At 43.4% G+C, this 17,705-nt stretch overlaps 1 protein-coding gene across 3 annotated transcripts in view; it reads right to left on the minus strand.

Annotated features, from left to right (window-relative positions):
• Nucleotides 1–7,391, minus strand: part of PDLIM3 (PDZ and LIM domain 3) — a 30,857-nt gene extending 23,466 nt beyond the window's left edge. The window contains exon 1 of one of the 3 annotated variants that reach the window (XM_036299059.1): nucleotides 7,197–7,391. In XM_036299059.1, the coding sequence (XP_036154952.1) occupies nucleotides 7,197–7,289 (93 nt within the window). In that variant the 5' untranslated portion in view covers nucleotides 7,290–7,391. The remainder of the gene's footprint in view (nucleotides 1–7,196) is intronic. The other 2 variants (XM_036299060.1, XM_036299058.1) reach the window with 2 other exon arrangements.
• Nucleotides 7,392–17,705: the final 10,314 nt, after the last annotated feature.

The following is a 17,705-nucleotide window of genomic DNA, read 5'->3' on the forward strand; positions in this document are numbered from 1 at the left end:
TAATACTTTATTTCTTTTTCTTTTATGCCTGAAGATTAGCGCCATTCATGTCAACCTATCATTGTCACACTTGCCAGTTTCCACTATTTAGAGCAGAATACTACATACATAGAACTTGACTTAAACCTGAAACTGCTCCAGGAATAAACTGTTCCTAATGTTTTACCTGAGGCTCAGTCATTAATCCATTTCCCCCCTGCATTTTTTTAGTCTAGCTATTAACTCTATTTCACTTTGTGGCTCTAAGGGAGATCCAAGATTCATCTAAATAAGCAAAATTGCTAAAATAGTAAATTCTCACATGCCCTAAATCTTCAGCCTCATCACTGAGATGTTTCTTGTACTCACCCTACTTCTGTGATCACGGTACTGCAGTGATCATGGTCACTTTCCATTAGGGATAGTTGATAGGATCCGGGTGAAGGCAACAGGGGATGGTTACATCTCAGCCTCTGGGGGGCATCTCATAGATGTTTTCCATTTAGAAATTCTCCCAAACCCAGAACTGTTAGAAGAATAACAAGTTTCCAGCCCTGATATGACTTGTAGGGATAAAAATAATCTTAAACTTTTAATTTTCTCTAGCTAGAGTTCATTAAAAATCAGCACTATCTAACTTTTAAAACTCTAAGATCAGAATGTTTTCCTTTGAGTCAAAGCATGAGAAAACATTGGTTAATGTATATGCTTTTAAAGCCTCACCAGGCTTTTCTAATATAATCAGATAGATTTGGGTGATATAACACTCACTCTTGATTTAGAAAAGGCTAACTTTTAGCTTTGGTTAGGACGAGTGGAAGGTAGAGTTGTGTGTGTATCTGTTTATATAAATTTTAAACGGAGACATCTGGTGTGCTAAACTTAGATACTGAATATTCTAAATGTTATTAACGTGTTGATATGGACGTTAATAACACTATTTTATGTTTACCCCAAATATTACATTTGCAAAGCGTTTTCTAATAAATCTGACCACTGCAACAGCTTGAAGACAGGCTGGACAAGGAAGACTGCCCCTATTTTCAGAGAAGTGTCTAAGTAACCCCGTGGCTTCTTAACTAAAGTTGGGAGCAGCTGTACACAGCTCTGTCACATGATGTTTCAGAGGTCAATAGGAAAGATGGTTGGTAGTGATGGCCAGACCCCACTTCAACCCGGATGTCCTGGGATCTCCAAGGGGAGAGTTGATAAGAAAGAAAAAAGTATGTAGAGACAGGGATGAGACAGAAGGAGAAAACACTGTTCTTCACTTCTTCCAAGTTCTCAAGTTCAATTGGTCTCGTGGTCAGAAAATGACCACTACGTTGGTCTGGTTTTAGTAAGTTAAACTCTATGTTTAAACACAAGAATATATTATTTCCACGCATTACTTGATATTATTATATTATTTTATATTATTACTAACATGTTTTCCCAAATTAGGAGACAAGAGAGCTAAAATGAGGTAAAGAGTTTTCAGTGGATTATTTATTATTCAGGTCAGTAGGGCCTCCAATGTCAAAAGCATTGGAGAGACCATGGGAGACAGTACTGCCATCAATCCCTGAGCGCCATGTTTTCAGGCCTGTCTGATTAGAAGGACCACCTGGGGTCCTTGCTGACCATGGACTCGCACCCAGCTCTGGATTTCTGGAATTATGAACACTGGCAGAGAAGCTCTGGCAGAGAGGCTAGGGAATGTGTGTTTTTAACAAGTGCCTCAGATGGTTTTCATTATTCACATCAACCTATTACTTGGGTCTGTTTAAAAAAAAATAATTTAAAACAGAGATGAAACATCTGTAATATTCTGTTTACTGTGGGAGACACAAGGGAAGTTCAAGATATGGCCCTTATGGGATTTTTATGTTAATAATAAAAATGATTGAAATAGTTATGGAGCAAGACAAGTATATACTGATGGGCTTACAGTGGGGCGTGGATCAAAATGTTGAGAAACCCCATTATTTGGTTGTTCTCCCTTGTGTACAAATAAACTCCAGTGCCTCTCCTGGCATTCAAACCTTCTAGCACCCACAGTCTACATCTCTAGAGCCATACGCACACCACTTAACAGAATCTCTGTAACTACTTACCTGGGCATGAGTATGTACTAAAGTTATTGGGGTGAGTCTATTGTGCAGCCAGGGTTGAGAACTATTATAATATTACTAGAGGCCCAGTGCACCTGGCCTGCAGGGATTGGGCCGAAACTGGCTCTTCAAATCCCCTGAGGGTGAGAGGGCAGTTCTCGGGTGATGCACCCCAGAATCGGGCTCCCTCCTCTCTAGTTCCAGGTGCCTCACCTGAGAACCGCAGCTGCCAAGTCACCACAGCTTGGCAGCTCCTGGGTTGAGTGTCTGCCCCCTGGTGGTCATTGCATGTCATAGCTACCTGCTGGTCGGCTGGTCGCTTAGTCTTTTACATATATAGATTGTTATTATTGATTTTATATTATTATTGAGAACTACAATCTCACTGAATTCTCAGGATGATCTTTTAAGATGAGAAAACTGATGCTCAGAAAGTATGAGGAACTTGCCTAAGGTCACACATGTAGTGAAAATCTGAAATTCCCTCATGGGTCTGTGTGACTTTATAGCCCAAGCTCCTCCACTATCCCATCATGCCACTCCCACAGGTACTCCCTCTCCACAACTCCTCCTTTCTCTTTGGTCATGCTTCATTTCATGGAATCCTGGACAGGTTCTATCACAGTGGTTTATGCACATGTCCATTCTCTTCTACTGACATGTGAGCTTCTCAGAGTACAGAAATCGATTAAGTTACGATGGTGCCCCTCACAGCGCCTTCCACATGCAACACATCCTGCACTTAGTAGATGTTTATGGGATGGATGAATGTTATGCACATAGGAACCAGCACTTCCATGCAGACATGTCTTTGGAAGAACAAAATTAAATAGATTTTTAATCACATCAACTTTCTTGCTACACTTGAATCCTGGAAAGGGATTGCATTCAGCTGTATACATTTCTTTTTAAAAGTTCAAACTTCAAATACAGTTCATGTTAAAGTAATACACATTTCTATGGTGAAGCCTGGAAAACTCAAGTCTGCATTAACATTGCCTGTGTTGGTACCCAAGTGCACATAGCATTCTCAGTTGCAGTGATCTTGAACCTGGGTGTGCTCTGAATAGGAAGGAGCGGGGAGGAGGGACGGGGGAGGGGGAAGAGGAATTGAGTGGGAAAGGATATTGGCAGCAGATGTATACGCTAATTCTCCATCATGTGCACAAACGAACCTTGCACTTTATTCCAGAATGGACCCTTTGTGAAAACAAATGATCTGTAACTTGGCAGTGATAGTAGACCCACCTTCTGGGTGGTCCACACACTTCAAAAAGAAAGACTCCTTAGAATCTTCCTGCCAAGAAAAGAGATGCTGCTCACTTAGAGATGTGAGCCCTGGGCTTTATTCTGTGAAACACTTAGGCAGTTATATATGGTGGCGGCAAAAACTTCCCACTCCCCAAGCTCAACACCACAACATAACTTATATTGCACAAAGTCTAGAACACCTATTGGCTAGAAACTGCTCTCCTAAAAATTGTCTGTGTCACATTCAATTGCTCAATTTTTTGAGAATGTCTGGTCTTTGATATACCTTATTTCTGATGTTCCTTTTTATGATATAAAGATCAACCTGACAGATTAATTAGATTGTAAGCAATGGTGGGGTGTATTTCAGTGGATGGAGAGAATGACATTGATAACCCGGTGCCCCAGCCCTGGTGTAGCAGAGGATCATTATCGAGCAGCATGGCCGAGTCCAGATTTGTATTGTGTGAGGGAGGGAGGTGGGGGTGACTGGTAGGAGGACAAACATGGATTTAGTTGACTTGAGGAATACATCTCACTTATGGGACTTTTTGTGGCATTAAGTGGAAGCATTGGTATTTCATTCCTTTGCATACATATCTAAAATAGACAAATCAATTAACAAAAGAATTGTCATTCATCTTTATCGTAGGATATTTTTGTGGACACAATCTATACTTATTTGTGATAGTTATGTTGAAAAGTGAGCAGTTTAGTCAATCATTCATATTGTGTCATATTTATTCTGTAACATATATGATGTACAAAGCGTTGTACTTGGTGCTGAGTAACCCCCAGATTTGAGTAACCCCCAGTTCCTGCCCTTGGGAGGCATGTGGTTTGTGGGATACAGATGTACTCAGACATCTGTGGTATCAGGTGAGATATGAGGAGAGGTCATAGGTCAGAAGCTATGGTAGTCAAAGGGGCCGAATGCTACATAGAGGACAGTGGGGTGGAGTGGGGAAGAGAATTCTGGAGGAAAACGGTAGAGGAGTAAAGATTTGTTAGAGAAATCGTGAGTAATCCAGAGTCATGGTACTGCTGCCTATTGATGGGTGGGAGGAGGAAAGGGGGAGAGGCGGCCAGAGAGGGAGGAAATAGAGTTAGAAACTCAAGTTGGGATAGAGGGTGAAAGCCCTGAGTGTGTAAAGACCACACATTTTACCCACTACGAGAGGCTCGGCGCACGGATTTGTGCACCAGTGGGGTCCCTTGGCCTGGCCTGCAGGGATCAGGCTGAAATGGGCAGTCCAACATCCCCCGAGGGGTCCCTGAGTGCGAGAGGGCACTCTGCAAAGCTGCTGTTGCTTGGCAGCTCCTGCATTAAGCGTCTGCCTCCTGGTGGTCAGTGTGTGCCATAGCTACTGGCCGGTCGGCTGGTTGGTTCGGCTTTTATATATATAGGTACTCTGGTGATGCTACTGAGGAATGTGTAAGAATGGGGAAGATAGGAGCAGCCTTGCCTCTCCCGAAGATGGCTGGGAAGGACACGTAGGGGAAACTGGGGAGGGAGACAAACAGCTCAGCAGGATGTTATGAAATCTTGAAGAGGTGCAGTGGTAGAAACAAAGAAAAGTGGTAGATGTTAAAGACAGAGAATCAACAGAACCAGGTGATGAATTGGATGGCACAGAACACCTATCGGAAATCTCTGCACAGTAAGCAGATTTTTCCCATGTGTGGACATCAGAGTGCAGACGTTGGAGGCAGGTAGACCTGGCATCGGTTCTGCCCCACCCCTTGTCCTCAGCAGGTTAATGAATCTCTCGAGGCCTCCCCCCCCCCCATCTGTAAAAGGGGATCATAGCACTCCTGCTCTCATTGGATTATTGTGAGGTGTGAGCCTGTGTATATAAATAAAAGGGTTTAGAAGAGAGCATGGCAAGCAACCCTCTTCACTTCCTTTCCACATAATATAAAGATTATAAAAGTAATAGAATACTCCTACTATCTACGGACAACAATGCTCACTACTCTTTTGCAATATCTTCTAGTCTTTTTCCAAGAGATTTTTAGTATTCTTACAGTTTCAGTGGAAATAGTCTCAATTAGGTGTTCACTAAGGCAAAAAAGTTCATGCAAATGTGTTTTCATTTATTCTCCTATGGTTTGGGGGATCCGTGGAACACAGGGCAGTTCAGTTTTACCTGCCTCCATGAGTTAAGTTAATCAAAGAGAAGAGGCATGGTCAAATGAACAATCATGCACGGTGCTGCACTGTTCCTGAACCAAGCGTCACGATGATCAATACAATTAGTAATGAGTTAAAAATTCAAACCAGACTTGGCCTCCCAAGTAATAATTGTCATCATATCAAATATGTTTACAAAGAGCGCCTGCAGTCCAACCCCAGAATGTACGCACGGCTTTAAATAAACATTGTTCCAAATGTCAACAGCTCGACTTTCAAACACAAGATGAATCATATTGACGTGCTGCATAGCAATAGCAAGATACTCCCTTTGTAAATCACTTAATTATTTCTTTAGGGTTTAATATAAATATGATTTATCTTTTGTTGGAACTCAAACGCTTATTTCATTTACTATAAACAAATGAGAACGATACTTCAGAAACTTTAAAAATATTTCTTAGTAGAGATAATGGAAACTGTTTTCTTTGGTAGATCCATAAAAGGCATTGCTTGGCCCAGATCACCAAACCCTTTTCTGCTTAGTTTACTTAGGAACATTTTTGGGGGTATGTTAACTTTTCATGTCTCATACAAAAACGCATGTCAGATGTGTTTATATGTTTTTGAAAAATGTAAAACAAAGCTTGAAATGTTCCATGGTGTGCCTTTGTATGATACATGTTTGAAGGTATTTTTTTTAAAAAAGAAATTGGTTCCCAAATCTCATAGACATATAAGTAAGAACAGAATTTAAAAGGTATTATCTTGTTCAAAAATCTATGTGAGTAAATCAGATTATAAAGTATACGTTTATAAGATGCAGTATAAGCAGCAGGGAGGAGAAAAAACAAAGCATAAAAGTATTAGGTTTACTATGATTTCTATGTGACGATAGAAATAATTTTCTTTTAAGGCAAATACTTGTGTTAGAAAGAAATCAACTAAATAGAAGTTTATGGAGAAGACAGAAACCCCGGAGTTTCCTTTTTCTTTCCCTCCGATCAGACAATACTGTAAGGAATATTGAGTAAGAAAAGCTTGGCTTTGATAGCAAAGCCTTATTTTCAGAGTTATTAGGCTGAATGCTGATTTTCCATCAGATTAAACGAAACGATCTGACCCGTTTTCTTTGCAGTTTCAGTTATAGGTGCTGATTTCTCAGCCAAGTTCCCAGCTTTGGAAAATATTTATTCAAAATGCCTGGAAACCTAGGGACACCGATTAGTAATGTTTCCCTGTCTGGGCTGATAAGAGTGGTTCCCTCTGGGCGGACCCGGGCAGCGCCCGTGAACAGCGCCCGGCTGAAGTTTCCATCCAGACAAGAAACAGCCCCAGTGTCGGTCCTTTCTCTCTTCTTCCCGGGTCACCATCTCTCTCCCTGCAGCGCCCCATCTCTCCTTCCCGCGCCCCCCCCCCCCCCCGTTGTGACTGGAAGGAGGCCAGAGTGGAGGGTGGAGGCCAGAGAGGACCCTCGCCCCCTCGCCCCCTCTGAGCCCAGCGGAAACGCGTTGCGGAAAGTTGCTGGGGACCGAGAGGATGCAGGCGGACCGCTGCGGCTGACAGGCCAGTTCTCTCAGCGGCTCTGCATCCTCCAAACCTCACTTTGCCAAGTTGCTGCCGCCCCTCCAACTGCCAGTCCCAGGCACAGGGCCCACCACCCCGCGCACCGGGGCTCCATGGCCACCCTCCGCTCCGCGGGGTCCCCGACTTGCAGCAGAAGAAGGGAGAACACCTACCCTGGTGATGATCAAAGGCTGGTTGAAGTCGATGCCCCCTGAAAGTCGGAAGCCCCAGGGCGCAGGGCCCGGGAGGACCACGTTCTGGGGCATGGTGCCTGCTGGGTCTCCTTCCACAAGGCGAGAGAGTCCCTGAGCCGGACAGCCCTCTGTGCGCCCTGGGCAGTGTCCTGGCTGGGACGGGGCCGGGAGCTTTATCCCTGCTCCAGAGTGACGTCACCGGCCCCCTCCTCCCGCCCCCTCCCACCCAGGAGAGCTCCAACTTTGGAAGAAAGAGACGCCAGGCCCAGGGGAGGTTAGGGACGCACGGCTGGGTGCAGCCTCCAGAGCTGCTGGCGCTGCGGGCGCTGAGGCTTCGGGTTACAACCCCCATCACTCTCTTCAAGTCACACCTGTCCTCCTGTTTATTTTCTACTTGGAGCTCAGCAGGGTGCTTCATTCGAAGTTAAAAGCAGTTACACCACAGCCTCTGTGCTTCATTAAAGTAAAACACAGCATCATCAATACAATGAGTTATTGAGCAATTTGGAGTGCGGTAATATTTACCTACTAGCCATGTGACCTTGGCTCTTACCCAGCCTTCTTAAGCTGCAGTTTTCTCAACTGTAAAATAGGGCTAGTAATTGCCTGAGGTGGTTTGGCTCGGGGGTAGGGCGTTAGCCTGGGGACTGAAGGGTCCTGGGTTCAATTCCGGTCAAGGTCACATGCCTGGTTTGTGGCCCTAGGGAGCCGATCAATCTCTCATCATTGATGTTCCTATCTCTCTTTCCCTCTCCCTTCCTTTTTGAAATCAGTAAAAATATATTAAAAAAAAATAGGGATAGTAATTGTACTTACATCATAGGTAGTCAGTGAAATACCATAAACATGAGCCACTTTTACACAAGCTGGGCACAGCAAGAGTGCTCAGTTAAGTACACGTTAAGTACACATAGTCATACGTATTGATGGGTGTGCATAACATGCTTAATATGGATTCAGACATAGTCTACATTTATTTGTTTCAAATGAAGAAATCTAAAAGTGACGATGTCATGCAAACAGTACCCAATCCAAAGAACCTTTCAAAAGTACATATGAGTAGCCGATCAATCAATAGACTGGAAATATATTTTCATTTTGATTGGAGCAATTGTCACCTCCTTCAAATGCAGTCCCAAAACTTATGTTTTTGACACATGGGAAGTGAGCAGAACAGAAACCTAGGAGTTGAGACTGTCCTGTGTGGACGTGACAGGCAGAGTGAGGGTGGGGAATGGAGTGCTGGTGAGAGGACCCCAAACCGAAAGCATGTGCACAGGAGAGAAGGAGGGTTTCCGTGAGCACCAGGTGGTCCCAGTGCTGTGGTGAATACCTGTGCGCGTGATCCTTCTTCATCCTGACAAGTCCATCATATGGCTGTTATTATTCCCATCTCTCTCTCTTTTTTATTTTAGATAAGGAAATCGCTTCCTAGAAGTTGAGTAACTTGCATGAGATCACACAGCTAGTAAGTGGTGGAAGTGAGATCCCAAACCCAGGTCTGGTCCAGAGGCCGCCTGGGGTGGTAGAGAGGCCAGGAGAGTCTGGGGAGAGGCATGCCTAGTCTCAGTGCGGAATCAGGTGTTTCTGGTGTTATACCCAGCATGTTCTGAGTCCCAAGGAGAGGGGAAGGAGGCTGGAGAGAAGTAGGAAATTCTTAAAAAAACCCAAGAATGAGGGTCTTGTATGTCATGCCCTATATGCTAGGCCAGTGATGGCGAACCTTTTGAGCTCGGCGTGTCAGCATTTTGAAAAACCCTAACTTAACTCTGGTGCCGTGTCACATATAAAAATTTTTTGATATTTGCAACCATAGTAAAACAAAGATTTATATTTTTGATATTTATGTTATATATTTAAATGCCATTTAACAAAGAAAAATCAACCAAAAAAATGAGTTCGCGTGTCACCTATGAGACGCGTGCCATAGGTTCGCCATCACTGTACTAGGGCATAATCAGGCCAGGAGAGCAGGCTGCAATAGACTTTTAATTGAGACGTCTGTTTGGAAGTGATTTGAAGACTCAGAGAGGAAAGAGAAAAGATATTTAGGAAGCTGTGAGCAAAGCGGACCAGCCTGGGGACTGTGTAACTCACACAACCAGGACGGGTCCTACCGTGCCCACCGTGGTGGAGGGTATAAAAATCCCAGGGAATAGAGGTTTCCTGCCTCCCACCGATGTTGAGTTATCAGGGACACACTTATAATATGCTTTGTTGATTTTGCCTATTGGGCTGGCTATGTTATTATAAAGCACATTTTCTCTGTCAGTCACTAGCTGTCTCTGCTTGGAACACACATACACATGTGTGCACCCCTCTCCCCACACACATGAAGGTCAATCCAGAAAAAAAGTCTCACAAGCTATTTGGTATAGTGTTCTCTCTATATAAAAGGCTAATAGGCAAAGTATTCCCTTGGGAGTTCGACTGGGAGACCTCGATTGCTTGCTGTGATGTGCACTAACCACCAGGAGGCAGTATGGAACAAAGGAAGGCCCTGGCCGGCAGCTGGAAGGCCCCGATTGGCCCTGATTGCTGGCCAGGCCTAGGGACCCTAGTGTAATTATAATTGCTTATATCTTACCTCATGAGCTGGCTTATATAACCAATCAATTATATATTTTTGGTTTTCTGCTTTTTTACCAGCCATTTTTGGCATCATTTGGATGTAAGCAGTATCTCTACACCATCAGTGTAATACCTGAGGAGTCCTTGAGGCTTTGCAGAGAGCATGGGAGGCAAGGGAAACAGAAACCTAGGAGTTGAGACTGAGTGGTCCCTGCAGCCAGGGTGAAGGTACTGCTCTTAGTGTGGGTATTGTCCTAAGAAGTTATTTTTGGATGAGTCTCTCCTTTAAAAAAATACTTCCCTTTTTAAAGGAGTATGCCAAACTCTTTACGATTCCATTAAGTATTACTCTTGTAATTATTATTTTAAAAAGTTCTTTAGTCTTTTCCTTTTAGAAGAGGGTCAATTTTTCATTCTATTCTGATGTAAGTGGAAAATCTTTCTGTTGGTTAAAAAATCATCTCTCTGATTTTAATTCTCAAATCTATAATTTTAACCTTAGGTTTTCTTCTATTTTCTGATCCTTTTTATATAATTGCCTGCTGGTGCAAGTACAATTCAACCTGTGCAAAACCAAACCCATCATTGTCGTTACACCAAACTGATTCCTGGCCCCTGTGCCTTTTTTTCTTTCTTAAGATATATTTTCATTGATTTCAGAGAGGAAGGGAGAGGGGAGAGAGAGATAGAAACATCAATGAGGAGAGAGAATCATTGATTGGCTGCCTCCTGCACGTCCCCTGCTGGGGATAACCCAGCATAACCCAGGCATGTGCCCTTGACCAGAATCAAACCCTAGACCCTTTACTCACAGGCCGATGGTCTATTCGCTGAGCCAAACCAGCTAGAGCCTGTGCCTTTCTTTTCCTTCTTTTTATGTCACTGATTTTGAGAGAGAGAGAGAGAGAGAGAGAGAGAGAGAGAGAGAGAGAGAGAGAGAGATACATTGATTTTGTTATTCCACTTATCTATGCATTCATTGGTTGATTCTTGTATGTTCCCTGACTGGGAATGGAACCCACAACCTTAGCATATTGGGACGACACTCTAACCAACTGAGCTACTCGGCCAGGGCCTCTGTGCCTTTCCATTTCGTCATATCTGTTCATTTTTCTACTACTGTTCCAGGCTTCTAGGATTATAAATTTTCCCTCTTTTTAAATTTCCTATGTAGCCAATGTTGCTATGTATTGTGGTTTCATTCATTAATTCATTCAATAAACTTTTGTTGAGCATCAGTGACATGCCAGGCACTGTGAATGCGAAGATGAATAAGACCCACTTTCTGTCCTCTAGGCAGTCATACAATAAGGGAGATGGAGATGTGAAATGTGATCACGTAATGTGATGAGCACTGGGACATCATTGTGTATAGTGATGGAATAGGAATGAGGGTGTAATCAACTCTCCTGGTAAAGGTGTCAGGGAAAGTTTCCAGAGGAAGAGATGTTAGAGCTGGGTCATAAAGAGTAAGTCTTCGCAGTGACTGGGAATTGGAACGGGAACAGGAAGGAGGACACTCCAGGCAGAAAGAGCTGTATAGGGTGTGCAGTGGCGGGAGGCAGGAAACATTGGGTAAGGACAGGAGACAACAGTCATAGCATCCGGGAGCTGTATCACAGGGTATGTTACACTAACATTCCAACTTCATCCTATTGGGAGCCTTGGAAGAGTTTTAAGCAACAAGTATCATTTGCCTTTTAGAGGCTTCATTCTGGGAGGTGGGAGGATGGATCACAATTGAAGGAGATAGGAAGCAAGGAGTCCAGTTAGAATGTACTGCAATAATCCAGGGGGAGATGTTGATTTGGGCAGTGGGATAGAGAAGAGTGGCAGACCTGGGAATCATTAGGAAGGTAAATTGACACAATCTGGGGACAGATGTTACTTGGAGGATTAGGGAGAGGTTAGGAGATTTGGAAGGCTCCCCAAAGTCTTCATTGGGTATTATGTGAATGGTGGAATTATTAACAAGGAGAAAATATATAAGACGTACAGACAGGTATTTTTGTTTTAATTATGGAATGATAGATAAAGAATAGTTTTGTTCCTGTTGGGCTTGAAATACCAGTCCTATGTAATAAAAGCATATTATGCTAAGTGTTCGACTGATTGGTCTACCAGTTGGTCTACTGCTTGACCAGTTGCTATGATGTACACTGACCACCAGGGGGCAGATGCTCTGACCTGTAGGTTAGCTGGCTGCTGGGGTCTGGCTGATCGGGACTGGGCGAGATGACCCCAATCGGCCTCGATCACCAGCCAGGCCGAGGGACCCCACCCATGCACGAATTCGTGCACTGGACCTCTAGTAGTAGTAGTAGTAATAATAATAATAATAATGATAATGATAATGGCAGCAAATGATTATATGCACTTAGCCAGACACACTTCAAAGAATTTTGTATTTATTAATTTACATAAACTTCACAATAATTCTGGGAGGCAAGTACTATTATTATCATCATTTTAACAATAACTTGTTAAATAACTTGTCTAAGTTCACAGAGCAAGTACAATGGAGCTAGGATATCACTGAGCCATCTGGCTCCATATTTTGGTCTTTTAACCAGTGCACTATATAGTCAGGAAAACTTCTGAATCTTAGGATAATTTATTAGACAGCAAAGTAACAGATACAGGATGAAATCGCAGAAGGAAATTGGGTATGTGAGGTAACAAGGAAAAAGGGTTAATGATTAAGCTCTGAGGAACAGCAGCATTCATGGGCAGGAGAGTAAGAAAACCATAGAATAAAATGGTTTTCCTCTTGTAAAATGTTCAAAGAAAACCATGAAAGTGCTGGCACATAAGACAAGTGAGGAGAGAAATCAAGGAGAGAAGGCAACTATCCCAGGGAAGTGAGGTGAAAGTTGTAATGGTAAGTGCCTACTAGGTGCAGGTCTCAGAGCAGAGTCAAAGGAATGGTGCGGACCGAAGCAGACTACCATGCCGTGAAGAATAATGCGAGGAGAGGAGAATATAGATGATCTTTTCAGGAATTTATTAATGAAAGGAAAGGGAAGGTTGAGGGTGGTCTGGTCAGCTAAGGGGGAATGCAGGTCAAATGAAAACACTTTTTTTTTTTTTTAAAGATGGAAGCTTAGTAATGTTTTCTGAAGTCAGAATAAAGAAGATGCTGAAGAACCAAGAAGTATGTGGATTACACAACTTCAGGGGATTGACATGTGAGATAGAAGTATAGGTCATGAAGAGGACAGGGCCTTTCTGGATAAAGTTCCCAGAAGCTGAGATATGCTATCAGTAGAATAGGCTAGTTCTCTTCATTTAAAATTCTACCTGCTTCTTTCAGGAACGTAGTGACTCCATCTCTTGATAGTGGAGCATGTTCTGAGATTGTCTTCTTGCCCCAAATCTCTCCCATTCTTTGTACCTCACAGACAACTGTCAGATTGAAGTACTCTGCTCTCTCGGGTAGGAACCTACAGTAGCACTTCATTGCCCCTAGGATAGAGCCAACCTCTGCTAATGAAAGTCTCTGATGGCCTTTTATCATCTGATATGTGCCATGGACATGGTCTCCTCATCACATAACAGTCACTGTAGAGCTTGTCAAGTGGACTCTGACTTCTCTTCCCAGGTTGTTTTCTATACTTAAGATTTCTTCCTTTCTTCCTTCCTTCCTTTCTTTCTTTCTTTCTTTCTTTCTTTCTTTCTTCTTTCTTTCTTTCTTTCTTCTCTTCTCTTCTCTTCTTTTCTCTTCTTTTCTTTCTTTTCTTTTCTTTTCTTTTCTCTTCTTTTCTTTTCTTTTCTTTTCTTTCTTCTTCCTTCCTTCCTTCCTTCCTTCCTTCCTTCCTTCCTTCCTTCCTTCCTTCCTTCCTCTCTGCTTCCTTCCCTACCCATTTTTTTCTTTCTGCCTGACTTTAAGGGAAGAGTATGTCTTTGTTTGAATCTGCAATTACCTTAACCAATGGTTCTGAATTTCGATGAGCATTAAAAGAGTCTGGGTGCTTATTAGAAATGCATACTCTTGGGCTGCACTCTCAAGAGATTTGAGTTCAGTTTCTGGGGCCAAAATTTATTGTGGGTGGTCTGTGGACCACCCATTAAGAAACGATAATTCAAATCAATGTGTAGGATTGTAATTTCTTATACTATGTTTTTGTATGTGCTCTTTTCTAGTATGTTCTCTTTTCTCTGTCACTTCCAACTTTCCACATTTTCTGGGACGACGTGATTGACCACCTGTATCTATATTAAACTTTCTCTTTACTCAGCTCTTATTTCTAGTCAATAGATCATGACTTTGAACTTAACTATTTTCCAGTTTAACCAAGCATTTGGCAGTGTGTTAGGTCTGGGGTTAAACAAAGCAACAGGCATGGATCCGAACTTTGGGAGGATGAATTTTACAAGGATGACTTTTCAGGAGAGCTATTTTTGCATTTCCAACCAGACAGTTGGCTCCTCCAGGACAGGGACTGTATTTCTTTGGAATCTATCACAACTGCCATCCAGTGCTGGGCCCTGAGGAGGTGGTCAGTAATTATTGATAAGTAGAAACAGGTTTTGGCCTTGAGATTTTCTTTTTGGTTTGGGGAAGCTAGTTCTTCTTTCTCAAGTCTTCCTTCTACAATAGTCCAACAAAGAAGCACCTTCCCTGACAATTGCCATTATGCCTGTTGTTTACAGTTTCATCTCCTTCAACTTCACCTTGCTGTTGCTGTACTTTGCATGTACTTTCTGGTTTGGCTGTGCAAACCAGCTTATCCAAGGGCCTGGGCAAACAGCCAGTACTCCCAGGCCCTTCCACACATTGTGCCTGACTTCCTCTTTGGTCTGAGCCCGTGTGATTTCCATGCTTTGGAGGATTTGGGTCCTTGTGAAATCTCTTCTGGGGAATGAGCCAGGCTGAATCCCATGCTTTGTGTCTGCCCTCAGTGCTGGCAGGAACCTTATTGTTTCATTCCCACGTTGTCACACTCCTTGGGACGATGTGGTGGCTCAGCTCAAGTTCATTTGGTATTCCCCACCAAAATGTCACTGAGTTTTCCCACTGTTTGTATTGAATTAACTAGTAACAGTCCTGGAAATCATTAGTATGCTAGAGACATGAACTGAGGCATTGTGTGCTGAACAGCAAATAGGGGCCTCTCTTAGCAGCTTCTGTTACTGCTGGTGGCTGTCATGTTGGTGCTAGTGCATTTGCAAATGCAGGGACAGAGAGAGAGGGGAGAGGGAAGGGGAGAGGAGGAGATAGAAGAAGAGAGAAGGGGAGAAGAAGGAGGGGAGGGAGGAAAGGAGGGGGGAGGAGAGAGAAGAGTTCGTCAGGCAGGAGAGATTTCAACATGTTTTCCCATTGAAGCAGCCTTCCTGGAATATTCCCATCCTTACTGGATTGTCTTCATGGACTAATGACCTGTTTCTGATTCTGTGAACGTGAACTTGATTGGAAGATCTACCATAATATGTCTGACATTGTGTTAAGCATTTAATGTGCTGACTTCTAGTTCTTAAAACAATCCTTTCAGATAGATATTATCATCCTAAGCTACGGAGACTGCGAGGAGGTGACAAATTTATCTGAGATCTTATACCTGGTAAGACAGAGCTGGATTCAAACCTAGGTCTGCCGCTTTCTGTCACTTTCTGATTCTTCTACTCTTCCATGTTGGTTCTTAATGCACGTTTGCTGGGGTTTATGGACCCCAGAGTGCTTTCAACAACCTGTACACACTCTTTAGTGCAATGGCTTGAAGTCATTGAAAAACCAGCAGCTCAGTTCAAACTGAGTGTAGGTCTCCCTGGGAACTAAGGTGGAGTCCTGGATCCCTTGCAAAAGGACTCCTCACAAGGTCAAAGTTGACCCCACTCAGCACAGCCTGTTAATGCTGCTATCAGGATCCTAGAAATTCCTGCCTGAATGTGTCTCAGGAAACCTCAGGCCCTGTCTTCAGTCTACTGGAATTTTACTTGCTAGGGTTAACTGCCCTCCAAGTCTCTCTCAATATCCCTTCACTTTCTTTCTTTCTTTTTTTAAAAAAATATTTTTATTGACTTCAGAGAGAAGAAGGGAGAGGGAAAGAGAGATAGAAACATCAATGGTGAGAGAGAACCACTGATTGGCTGCCTCCTGCACACTCCCTACTGGGGATCAAGCCTACAACCCGGGCATGTGCCCTGACCGGGAATTGAACCATGACCTCCTGGTTCATAGGTTGACGCTCAGCCACTGAGCCATGCTGGCCAGGCTCCCTTCACTTTCTTAATGACACTAGAGAGCAAGCAGAAGAGCCAAGGTTTGTGGTTATAACACAAACGTATCTGAATCTGGGCTTCAGTAACAGAGACCAGGTGTTTGGGGGCTTTTTAAAATTTGGAGTCCATTTATCATAACTGTGAAAACATTTCAAATGAGAATGGAGTGAACAGAAACCTCGGGGGAGTGTACAGGGAGCTCTCAGCGTGGATGACTGAATGCCTGGCCTGGGTTTAGTCACTCTGAAGGTTCGGAGCAAAGCACAAATGCTAGAGTTTAATCTATCGCAGACACCTTGGCCCGGCCCTGAGCATTTCCACCTGTTTCACCACTGGGCTCCGTGGCTGGTCTCCTCACAAATAAAATGTGTGTGTTCTGTCCTTAACGTGTCAGTTACGGAAAGAAAGGACCAAGCTCCATATATAGTCTTTCCAGTGGCGTCTAGTTTTCCTTTTGAAGATATGCTTTGACGTCAGATGAAAAATATGGATAATAACTAATGACTAATTACGTTGTGTAGGCCATATTTAAATTATATGGAAAATGTCATTCCTCTTCTAGCGCAATGGGCTCAGCCTCCTTTTATGTGGGGGACACATTCTGGAGTGAAGGAGAAAAATCCTTCTGCCCTGTTTTGTTCAGTTTTTTTTTTTTTTTTTTTTTTTTTTTTTGTGACACTGCGCAGGAAATGAGCATTTTAGGTTCCAAGTGCTGGCCAAGTGGCAGTGGTTGGAGGGGAGGTCTTCTCTCTACAAGAAAGCCATCTGCCAGGAAAATGTACTTGCTGCTTCCCCAGAACAATGGAATCACTAAGTGTTAGACATAGACGTGGATGGTCATGGTGCAAATTAAAACCAAACTCAGCGAAGGCCGTGGCCTTAGGCAGTCAGTTAAAATTATCCATCCCTTGAATCCTGTAATACCAGAATCTTCTGGATTTTCTGACAAATGTCACTGGATGCCCCTCATAGTCCCTTTAGAAGGCCTCTCCTATAATTGCCTCTTCAATGTCAGTGATTCCCAGACTCATCTCATATTCGAAATATCACTTGGGGTTTCATGAAAACCCAAGGCTTTTCTACTTAAAAATTAAAGCCTGCCTCCCCCTATCAAATCTATATCCCATTATTAGGTGTCCCCTGCCCCCCCCCCCCCGATGCAAGATCCATATATTGAAGCATCTATACAACTTTTCTCTCAGAGGAACTCAAACTTAACTTGACCAATATCCAACTCTTTTGCTTAGTTCTTCCCACCCCCTGTTCTAGTGAAGAGCACCACCATGATAGTCATTCAAGGCTCTTCCACTCCTCCCCTCAACTCCCCGGCCCCAAACATATGACCGCTCACCAAGTCCCCTAGATGACCTCAGTACGTCACTAGCTCTTGTCCCGTGTCCATTCCTTTAGTTAAGGCACCTGCAGGTTCCTCCTAGGATGACTAGCATGGTCTCCCCTCTTCTTTCCTGGCCTTTGGTTCCCCCTCCAGTTCACTCTGCACAATGCTGCCAAACTGATCTCTTCTCAAGTAGAAGCGTCATCATGTACCTTATCTGTTTAAACTTCCTCACGGGCTCCCCAGTAGCATTCGGGATAAATATCAAACTCCTTAGCTGAGCCCATAAGGCCTCCACGCTCCGCCTTAAACCAGGTCTCTAGCCTCAAAGTCCATAATTCTGACCAGGCACCTTTTTTCCA

Source organism: Myotis myotis, unplaced genomic scaffold, assembly GCF_014108235.1.
Source record: "Myotis myotis isolate mMyoMyo1 unplaced genomic scaffold, mMyoMyo1.p scaffold_m19_p_3, whole genome shotgun sequence".
Classification (NCBI taxonomy): Eukaryota; Metazoa; Chordata; class Mammalia; order Chiroptera; family Vespertilionidae; genus Myotis; species Myotis myotis.